At 34.2% G+C, this 12,078-nt stretch overlaps 1 protein-coding gene and 1 long non-coding RNA gene across 2 annotated transcripts in view; both read left to right on the forward strand.

Moving 5' to 3' along the window:
- Positions 1-710: 710 nt before the first annotated feature.
- LOC125263588 overlaps positions 711-12,078 on the forward strand; it is a 378,279-nt gene continuing 366,911 nt past the window's right edge. Inside the window, exon 1 of the mRNA XM_048182645.1 lies at positions 711-1,034. Coding sequence (XP_048038602.1) covers positions 992-1,034 — 43 coding nt within the window. The 5' untranslated portion in view covers positions 711-991. The remainder of the gene's footprint in view (positions 1,035-12,078) is intronic.
- On the forward strand, positions 2,034-4,045 carry LOC125263610. Its single transcript, XR_007183859.1, has 3 exons — positions 2,034-2,410; positions 2,901-3,816; positions 3,917-4,045. It is a non-coding gene; the product is annotated as an uncharacterized LOC125263610 (long non-coding RNA).

Raw genomic sequence — 12,078 nt, forward strand, 5'->3', positions numbered from 1 at the left:
ATAATAATTTATAATATATGAGATCAGTGTGAAATGTCAGAAAGCAGCACCTGATGTTAAAAACACTGAAAATCTCCATATTTGTGTTTGTAGATCAGAAAAGGCTGTCAGAATACACAGAGATCATCTACCGTCTTCAGATCTGACACACTGATCATCCTCATTCAACACTGACTTCACCAAAAACATCATGCAGTTTAACAAGGGTTTTAGGTTAAAAGATTTATACATTATCATAAAAGTGTAAAATGCATTTGATATAATGAAATTAAACATGTTCATCATGTAATTTGGTGCCATTAGATGTATGTGCCTACTAAAATTGTACTTAAACTGTGTCATAGACATAAAATTAACTCAATAAACCTTTGATTTCTCATGTGGGTGTTTTATGGTGTTTTAATTGAAAGTTATTTAAAGTTTAGCCAATATTTTCTCATTTAGAAGATGAACCTGTTTTATTCCAACCACTTATTGCGTAAAGAAGACATTTGAAAGAGACTAATCATGAAGTTGTTTGCTCCAGCACATGTTAAACAGCATGTTTTGTCATCATTTTGTGTTATTGAGGTCAGTAAATGCAGCGTCTAAACTGAACGCATGTGGTTTAATGTTCTGGCCGGATGTTCAGCTGATGTTAGACGATGTGTATTTTTGTTCATGAGAGTGAGATGTGCCTTTTATTCTCACAACCACAACCAAACCTGCTAAGAACCTCTTATAGACTCAGAAATAAACTGAAATAAGAGTTTTTCCATTCAGAATGATGTTGTGAAAGAACAATTTTTTGTCTGAGTTTCTGAAATATTAAGAGGAAGATAAAGAATACATTAAACTTAGTCAGCAGAGTGCAGACTGAGATCAAAGATGATTAAAACCCGTTGGCTTTTCGTTTAGTAATCTAGACTTGAGAAATAGCTGAACTTTCTAATCAGGAAGTCGCTCTTCTGTGTCTGAAGTGACTCTCGTCTGGACGTTTGTTTCTGTCACAATGTCCTCTCATCTGTGCGCTCTGATCCTGTTTGTCCTGAGCGGTGAGAAACTCTTCATACTTTTAATCAGCAAATGTGGAGCATTTATTTGAACACAAATTCATTTCCACAAGAGATAAAAATGCATGCTTTACCTTTTATGATTAAACTCCAGGAAATGAGATTCTATAAAGTCTTTGCCTGGAAATATTATATTTTCAGGTGTGTTTGGTGATACCCACTGAACAAATTATTTCTTTTTGAGATCTTGGCTCAGGTTGAAAAGGCGTCCACTGAGGGGCCAGAATTAAAGTTTTTATGACATCTTTTTTTGACATCTTCTGAACATCCAATATAGACAAACAAGCAGAATCGCCAAAGGAGAAAATCACAAATTTTAAGCGACCATCATGGAGATGAGTGTTTGCTTTAGTTTAGCTCTTGACCCTTGACTATTTAATATTCGATTTTGTTTGGACAGTTGTAACTGAGTTGTAACAGTCAGACAAGCAAAGTTAAAAGATGATCAGGTGGTGTTGGTTATGTTTTCACATAATCATTATTTGATCTGAATCACCGAACTCATTTATAGTTCTTGACGTATGTGTGTGCCTAAAAGATTTTTTTTTTTTTTTTTTTTTTTTTTTTTTTATCAGAACACCTTATGTGAAATCCTTCAGATTATATTGTAAAAGCTGATCTTGTGCTGTAGAATCACAGTTCTGCTGTAATCAATAATGTAAATCTAACTCAGAGATTGGGCTCTAAATGAGTTCAGTGATTCAGATCAAATAATGATTACGTGAAAACATAACCAACACCTGATCATCTTTTCTCTTTGCTTGTCTGGCTGTTACAACTCAGTTACAACTGCCCAAACAAAATCTAATATTAAATAGTCAAGGGTCAAGAGCTCAACTAAAGCAAACACTCATCTCCATGATGGTCGCTTAAAAATTGTGATTTTCTCCTTTGGCGATTCTGCTTGTTTGTCTATATTGGATGTTCAGAAGACGTCAAAAAAAGACATCATAAAAACTTTCATTCTGGCCCCTCAGTGGATGTCTTTTCAACCTGAGCCAAGACCTCAAAAAGACATCTTCTGGACGTAATTTGTTCAGTGGGTACAGATGCAGTGAAGTCAGTGTCAGTGATGGAGGGAGATTCTGTCACTCTAAACACTGATCTTACTGAAATACAGAGAGATGATCAGATACTGTGGATGTTTGGACCTCAAGAGACTCGTATAGCTGAAATATATAAGCAGATCAATGATATGTATAACAGTAATGAGATATTCGGAGACAGACTCCAGATAGACAGTCAAACTGGATCTCTGACCATCAGAAACATCAGATCTGAACACTCTGGATTTTATAAACTACAGATCCGCAGTGACAGAGGAACTTCATACAAGAGATTCAGTGTTACTGTGTATGGTGAGTAAAGTGAATAAATTTGTACTTGTTCTCTGATGTAGTTTAGTGTTCGGCAAAGAAAAATATGTCTTATGATAATTGTTATTTACTGCACAATGAATTGTTATTTTATGTCATATTTTAATTGTTTAATTTATAAAAATAATTGAATTATTTTAATTTGGTACTGTTTGTAAGGAGAGAATCTAAAAGGAATTGTGTCAGGAAACCTGCCTTTCTGTGTTACTCTTTTACGATTTTTCTTTTTTATAATGGATTTTTAGAAATCCATTATAACTTTGAAAATAAACGCTTCAGATTCTCTTCTTTAATATCTTGAAGTTAATGTGACACATCTGTGCATATTTTTCCATTTATTGATCTGCAATTATTAAAAATCTTCAGATACTTCATAAATAATAAATCTAAGAAATGATACTAGATTTATAGTGTCTACACTGTAAAAATATAATATAATATAAAAAAATAAGATGTTTCTTTGTCCCTTCAGATCTGGTCTCGAAGAAAAACTCGCAGAGTTGAAGTTTCAGGTCTCAGAAAACTCACAGAGTCAAAGTTCCAGGTCTCAGAAGTATTTAACTTTATTGTCAAGCAACAAAGTGAGATGCCAGCTCCGCATCTGAGGCTCCCTTAGCTGGGGCACAGTTTATAGATTTTTCTTATCTCTTAAAAACACACCAAATTAATATCATTGGCTGGTAATATTCGCTCTTACATTTTCCCATATTCTCACTTACACGTGCTCTCCCCTCACACCTCCTTCCCATGTACTCCCCGACCTTTCTGCCATAGACACTTCACTAATATAATTGCAGGTGTTGCTTATGTAAGAGAATTTTCTTAGTAAGGGTGACCAGCTTCCAGCTACTGTACATCTTTTGACTTCATTTCTCATGGCCTTCTGCCAATTGATGGTCAACTCTTTTCCCATTGGCCAAATGAAACATTGTATCAAAACAGTCAACACTCCCCGGAGGCAAGAGGCCTTCACGTGACACCCTTTACTGATGGTCTTGTTCATTTCACAGCCACCTGTTGTCTGGTGGAAAATTACCAACAAATTTTATTCAAGTAAACTTGTTTGACCCTTACAGTTACAAAGGCCAAGAGGGCCTCACAACACTTCTAGCTTTTATAGTAAGCAAACTAATTCTACAATTGTTTTCTATAGGATGGATAAAATACTCCATCATGTTCAGCTGTGAATGTGGGTCATGTGACTCTCTCCTGGTACAAAGGAAACAGTTTATTGTCCAGCATCAGTGTGTCTGATCTCAGCATCAGTCTCTCTCTACCTCTGGAGGTGGAATATCAGGATAAAAACACCTACAGCTGTGTGATCAACAATCCCATCAGAAACCAGACTCAACATCTGGATATCTCTGAACTCTGTTGGTATTGTTCAAGTACGTCAGCAGCAACATTTTCAACATATTTTCTTTCTAAATGTGCAGTTCACACTGTATATGAAGTCTGACTGAATTTACAATTTTCACTTTATTACAGGAATGTATACCCAGCTTTTATATTTCATGCTCATTATAACAGTAGTTAGTGTGCTGCTGCTGCTGCTGCTCATTTCTGCATGTGTGTTTTACTGTTGCTGCCGGAAATACAGCCAAGAAAAAACAGAGGGCAAGTATTACTATTATTACAAACTGACAAGACCAAAAACACTTTTTATGCAAGTTAGTTTGACAACTAGAGCCTAAATTGGATTGCAGAACATTTTAATAGTTAAATGTATTATATAGGACTAACATAAAATAAATTATATTTCAGTTTGGAATATTAGAAACAGCACCTGATGTTAAAGACACTTAAATTCTTCATGTGTTTGTGTTTGTAGATCAGAAAAGGCTGTCAGAATACACAGAGGTCATCTACCGTCTTCAGATCTGACACCACTGATCATCTCCTCATTAATATTCATAACAGTAATGTGAAATTCAAAACCAGACTCCAGATGGACAGTCAAACTGGATCTCTGACCTTCAGAAACATCAGATCTGAACACACTGGACTTTAAACTACTGATCCTCAGCAACATCAGAGGAACTTCACATGTTCACAGTGATTACAATATGACTTAAAGATTTTTAAGATATTTACTAAATTAAAGAGTTGAGATGAATGAGAAAATACACAACAAGTACTGTTATTTTATTATGCATTTAATACCCTCTTTTTTATATAATTTAGTGTGCTTATACTTGTTCATTTCCATTATCATTTCTTTCATGTTTGATTGTCTATTGATTATTGCATTATGCTTCAACTAGTTTCTGATTCATATCATGTTTATGTATCACCCTTGCTTTATTTTCTTGTTTTGTGCAAGTTTAAAAGTATTTCTAGACAAATTAAAAGAGGGCGAAAGGCGAGTAAGACCCTTATCTATATTTAACTTGTTTGCTATCTTGGAGTACTCGCTACATCACTTGTGACTTATGACACTTGTACTTCTCTCCTGAGATCTCATCTGTATGCTTTTAGCGTATTTGCTTCAACAATAAATCATTGCTTTAAAGAGGATAAAATGCCACCATGTTGATCACTGTGAAGTATTTGTTCATCTTCAGACTCATTTTATTCAAAAGATTTATTCACTAACTACAAAATGTATACTTTTTTGTATAATCTCATTCGACTGAAGAAAGAAAGACAAACATCTTGGATGACATTGGGTGAGTAAATTATCAGAAAATTACTTTTTTTTGTTAACAACTGTTTATTGAATTTTCTTCTGTGAACAGCAGTATAAAAACAAAAAGCAACTGTCCAAATTTAAAACCCATCCCACCCCCTGGTAGACTTAAGAGTAGAGAAGAAAAATAATAAATAAATAAATACATAAAGTAAAATAAATAATAATAATAATAAAAATAAATTAAGTAATGTTAATACATAAAATACAATCAGAAAATTACTTTTAATTTAATTCTGAAGTGAACTAATCCTTTAACACATCTATTTAATGCGCCTGTGGTTAGATTTGAGGACCTCTAAAAACTAGCAAATTCAAATTGCCGTTTCAAAACACTATTTGTTTCGAAACGTTTTGAACCAGTGATGCGGAGCGTGTATCAAACTGCAAAAGTCACGTGATTTCAGTAAACGAGTTTTTTTTTTTAGTCTATCTTGTTTCGAAAACTGTTTAAATTTCAATGGTTATGCCTATAAAGCCTTTTATACAGACATTTCAAATTATTAGGTGATTTGTAAATTACACTGAATACATTATACTTTCAGTATGGTCTGAGTTTTTGTTGCATGTTCACTGTTTTGACCAGCAGGGGTCACCAGCGTGACGCGTTTCGAACTCTTCGAAACAGTGAATCATTTTCCGAAGCAATTGATTCAATTAATTCAAAGTTTCGAAAAGCTTCGTTTATCTGGTAAAGTTCAGTAAGACAGCACATAACTAAAAAAAATCTGATGAGAAAATGTGTTTTTGAGAGAGTTGATCAGACCTGTAAACAAACAAAACAAAACTTTTTGAAAAACATTGAACAATTGCAAACAGCAATAATAAAACAGATGAAATCTATTAATTTTAATATATTAATAGATCTTAATAGATCTTACATCGTGCAACTAAACTGCATGGGCCACAATAGGATTCTATGGTGTGGGTATGTGTCTCAACTGTACCCCGCTGACCACCACAAACATTTCTCTAGATTTTACGATGACCTTGTATGACACACAGTCATGCAATATGTCAGTGTTTAGAGCACAAAATAAGGTTTACGAAAATGTAAGTTAACTTTAACAGTCATGTAAGGATGAGAAGCTATTCAATGTGGAAGCGACGTGGTGAAGTGAAAAAATTACCTTAGAAAAAAACTTTCGCCAATATCTTCGGACTGGAGAAGCGCATGTACTTAAAATTTCACACGATTGAAGAGGGCGCTAATATGCATGTGCTAAGAAAATTTCACAGATCAGACTTGTTGAGAACGCAAGTTATTTAAGGTGTTTCAACTGTACCCTATAACCAACTGTACCTGGTCTACCCTACAATGTAATATTAGGACAACAAAAAGTCAGACCGATGACCCAAACACTTGGGCATGATTAGGCTATATTAATGCTCCTCCTGAAATTAATAAGTGTGTTGAACATCAGCTGCGGCTGGATAACATACGAGGGTTGTTTTCTTTTTACCTATTTTCCTTTTTCATTGGTCTCTTCTATCACATGATAATAAGCGGTTATTATAGTTCCTGTTTGTTTTGCAGTCAGCGGGTGAGTGAGTAACGCTTATATTCTGTTGACATTATAAATTATATGACTATAAACGAGATATCAGACTCAGACCTACTTTATTGCAGCAGATGGTGAAACAGTTAGCCTAAGTAATACAGTAGCTTGTGAAGATAACAGGATGGGAATAGAGTTTACTGTTTTTGCCGTTGATGGTGGAGATCATGGATGAGGAGAGAGATGACATGAGGATGCACGCACACCTCGACTTGATGGCGGTAATCTAATCTTATAATACACAGGGAGACGAACTGGAGACGCTGGAGATTATGTGACACTGAAGTTTCAAAGTGTGTATTGTTTTCAGAGAAACAGGTGATCAACGAAAAACGAAGCCTCTCTTTCTTTCCAGTCACGTGATTGCTTCACCCAGACCACTATACTCTACAGGTTTATGGAAGTTCAAGTCTACTACATGACCATATATTCTGCCATATAAGCAGTATAAAGAATATAGAATAATTAGATAATCATTTAGTTATTATTATTACATTGAATTTATTGCAACATGTTAATATGTTAATTTTATTATCAGTAAATGGAAAATTTTTCCTGAAACAACTAGAGATAAGAGGCTTCATTTCTCAATCCCTAGCTGGAAACATGAAGGAGTAGAGAGAGAAGAGAAGAGGAAGGAGGGAGGGAGGGAGGGAGGGAGGGAGGGGGAAAGGAGAAGAGAGAAAGGAGAGGGAGAAGAAAAAAAAAGAAAAAAGAAAAAAAAAAGCTGGAAACCCATTGGAGCCTTGAGACCAGGCAGTGAGGGCAGGCGAGGTGTGTGCTTATATGTGTGTCTAGATGAGGTGAAGATTGGTTACAGGAGTGGATGATGGCTGAATGAGTGCAGGTGAGAACCAGGAGGGATGCTGGGAAATGTAGTCCAGAGTGTGTGAGTGAGGGAGCGTAGCAGTGAGAGAGGACCGGTGCAGTCTTGACAACTACACTGCTTTTGTCATTATAAATAAAATATTCACAAAATTCATTATCATTGAACAACAAATGAAACATTTGACATTGAAATGACATTTGACAACAAATGTCATGGTAAAAGTTTAGCTACTGTGTATATCAACATATACTGTACATCGTTTTTCTGCAGATATGGTGGAATTATGTGGTTACTTAATTAAAATTGTGGTTAGTTTCCATAAGGGCTGTTTTTGTCTTGTAGGTCGACATGTCTGAGCTTGTAAACGTGCGAGTCTTTAAAAGCTTTCAGTAGCTAAATATAAAAAATCCTGGTGTTTCAATTTTTGATGTGATTTGAATGCATGATTTTTGAATACAATTTGTGCACCATATATTAGTCGTTAAAGTATAATTAATTGTGATGCACATTTTCATTGTTCATTTATGAATTTTTATCTGTGCGTATGTCTTGTAGAGAAATTGCAGTTGGAATAAGTTTAGATTGTACGTTTAGATTTTATGACATAAATGAATGGAATTTTTTCTTTTCATTTTTCATGGTTGTTTTGCCCATACTTTGCATAATAACAGACTTTTTAATTGTTATCAGCCTGGGAAATTAACATTTCATTCAAATCATAAAAGTTATTTGCATAAACGGTTGGTTATTTTTTTATTTCATATAGCTGAAGGGTTGACCTTGTGTGACTGTCACTCCAACTAACTGCAATAACTGGCTGATAAACATGTTTTTTTGCACATTTTTAGAGACAGCAAAGGAGGGCCCTCTTGACTCTGAACTCAGCATTTGTAGCATGGATTGACCTCATGCCGTTTTCATTTATGTTTATCAATTCTCATGGTGTCTATTCAGTATTTGACCTGAAGTTTAGTTTATTTTGTTGCTTGTTTTGTCTTACTCAAAATATATTAAAACATATTTCTGAAAGGATTATTATATAATCTAACCTGTTATTAATATTAAATGGTTTATATTATTTATTATTTCAATATTTTAATGTTAAATGCATGAAAAACCAGATGTTCTTTCTTCTACAATATGAAATTGACTAATTATGTATTTTACTTATTGTTTTTATTTTGTTTAATGTTGGCTTAAATGGTTTTAGGAAAAAAATAAAGGTATAATGTATTGTTGTATATGTTTTTATAAAGACAACATTTTTTGAGAATGTGATAGGATTATGGTTTTTCTTGGTTTTTCGTGAATTAACAAGAGTTTCAAAGGATGTGGTTTGTGTAAGTGAGAGATGGAGGAAATGTCAGTCACACACACAGACATTTTTTTCCATTCTCTTACAGGTATAGTTCACTCAAAATGAACCGTTATAAACTTGTATGACTTTCTTTCTAAGAAGATATTTTTATAAACGTCTCTGTGTTTTTGTCCGTACAATTAAAGTCAAAGGGGGTCAAAGTAGTTTTGGATCCCATTGACTTTCTTAGTATGAAACAGTTGAACATCACAAATGTAAATTACAAATAAAGTGGAATAAATGTGATTAAATTCAAATTGTAAATGTAAATACACTGCAATGCATAATTTCTCAGTTTTGAGCATTTTGTATTGCACATTTCTTGAAGATACTGTGTATTTTTTGTTTGTTTGTTTACAGCAATCAAATAAACATGCTTTCATGCACTTTGAGAATTTCCAACTAAGTTACTGAGTCAGAGTGAGATGTTCTGTGGTTTTAAAGCTATTGATTGTATAGGGTACATGCATATGTGTGTGTGGGTGGGTGGGTTGGTGGTTTTCGTTGCAGGGCAGATTGTCCCTCAACATTAACATCAGAGTAAACAGCCTTACTGCAAACTAATGTTGAAAATATAAATACAACAATGTTTATGTTATGGAGCTAAATCGGCTTTGCAGGTCATGATCTTCATCCTTCATGTGGAATATGACCTGCATGTTTTTTTTTTTTTTTTTTTCATTCCACTCCACTGTAAAAAAAAAAAAAAAAAAAAAAAAAAAAAAAATTCTTTTGTCAAATCATCTTAGGTAATTAATGTGGTTCAGATAACATAATATTTTGAGTTTCTGTTAATTAAACCAATTTCCTTCATTATATTAACTAAATTTTTTTAATTTCAATTAACTTAACATTTCAAGGCAACCGGGTAACTTTAAAGTAAATCAACAATTTTTACAGTGCACTGCATCTTGCGTTCATTCAGCCACTGCTATCATGGTATTAGATGGACTGCAGCGTTACGTTATGAAATGTTATACTCGCTTGTCGAATCGCGAAACAATGGAATGCATATTTACACTGTCTTATTTACTATTACACTGTTCCCTATCCCCTAAACAGTGCACTGTGCCGTTCACCATATAGAAAATAGTAAATGGGTGAACATGTGACCAATTTCATCCACAGCTTCAGCATTAATTTATAATGTAAGGGGGCGGGACGCTTTAGATTCTAGACAGTATTTGATTGGACAGAAAATCTGATGTGAAGCTGAAGTGCAGAGTGATGTCATCCAAATCATTAATCCATATTGGCGGAAGTGAGAGAGACTACGTTTTGAATGCTTATATCTTCTATGGGAATTTTGTCATTGTTCTGGAGCACACTAGCTTATACATTAAGGTAAGGCTAAAATATGTGACCTGTGCTGGCAAAATGAGTCAGAATGCGCCTGGCCTAAATACGTGCTACCGGCAGATGTGAGCTACATGCGGAAATGAAAAATGTAAATCAAGGTTTTCACAAAATTTCGTTGATTAAGCCAATGTCTAATGATCCCAATACTCCAAATAGCAATTAAACATATAAAAGTATCTTTATTTTTACATTTTCTGAGAAGAGTACTTTTCCCTTGTCCATTAAAATTGTGATTTTCTCTGCTTGATTCTCCATGGTGCTTGTGGAACAAATCATTTACTCACTCTCAAGTTGTTCCAAACTTGTATAAGTTTCTTTGTTTTACTGAACACAAAGGAATAAACACATTCTTATTTAGTCTCTCGAACAGTGTGTAGCTTTAGCCATGTTAACCGTGCAACAGGCTATAAACTCATTTGGAATCGAATGTTAGCAAACATCCACAAAATACATGCCATACCTATGTGATCTGACATGCTGCATCACGAACACACGAGTAAATGCATCACAAGAGTAAATCCTGCTTTTATATGAATGCATTCCAAAACTTTCAGAGTACAATTGGCCATCGGTCCTCTTACCAGCATAAAAACAATAGTTTTTTTTTTCAATGGATTAAAACTATATCGCCTTGAAAGTGCAAAAGATCGCTCATTTTACAATCACTAAAATCTGTTACTCAACTCAGTTCATGATCTCACAATGTTCCATTAAACTCAATAAAGTTGTCTACTGCATAATGATTCTCTTACATTGTGTCTTTCTTTGTTAATGATGAGAGGATTAGAAAGAGAACTTAGCACTGAACAAAAACTGGCATTTTTAACAATGAGAGGATTGAATTCAAATTTAAACACCTCTGATTGGACATTACATTCAAGAGAAACAACAAACATGTCTGTGATTGGCTGCATTTCTCACTGCTGAAAAAAACACGCTGTAAATCAGAACATTTCACATTGTCCAGAGCGCAATGGAGTGTTTGCCAAACCTGTTTCGCCAATAATATTATATTACAGAATCATTTGAGGGTGCTCTTGCTTTTGTTCTTATATTTAAATTAGACTTTGTGATGTTTTTTACCCATGTTTTATTTTTTTTAACAAAAAATTATATGTGATCAAACATTAATTGGCAGACCACCTGAGGTACTGTTTCAGACCCCGAGTTGAAGACCCTTTTATTAGATCTGGTACAGTACATCTTAATATAGGCTGTGTGTTTCATTGACCCTTTGACACATACGATCACACCGGTGTGATCAGTCTAGGCTGCATGATTCCTGAAGTGTACGATCACATCGGTGTGATTAGAAAGTTCCGTGCATTACATGATCAACTGGCAAATTCTGGCAAATGGCAAATGTTCTTTCACACTTCTGTTGGCGCAGAGCCAGTTAAAAGGTTTTGATTTGGCTTGTACCAAATTTGGTGTTATTACCAGGAATTTTAAGGAATGGTTGTTAGGTGATTTTCTTTTGGAACATTCAAAAAACCTTACCCATGACCTTACCTTAAAAAAAAATCTCAAAATTTACTTTGCCTACATAATTTTTAAGGTTTTAAAGAATGTGAAAATAATAATAACTCTTTTGAAAATGTGCTCATTGTGACTCATTTTGCCCGCATGTGCATATATTCATACTAAAAGCCAACAAACTTCCATTTTGTTTTCATGCATGGTGACTTTAATTGCCATAATGATGTGATAGAATTTTACTGCATGTCAATGTTTGTAAGTACCATTTTTATCTTCTTAAAATAATGATGATAAAATAAATAAAAATAAATCGATTTCCAGGAAAAACAGGGGCAAATACATTATAGAGAATTAGCAACCACGACTAAAATGTCCATG

This window comes from Megalobrama amblycephala, linkage group LG2 (genome assembly GCF_018812025.1).
Source record: "Megalobrama amblycephala isolate DHTTF-2021 linkage group LG2, ASM1881202v1, whole genome shotgun sequence".
NCBI lineage: Eukaryota > Metazoa > Chordata > Actinopteri > Cypriniformes > Xenocyprididae > Megalobrama > Megalobrama amblycephala.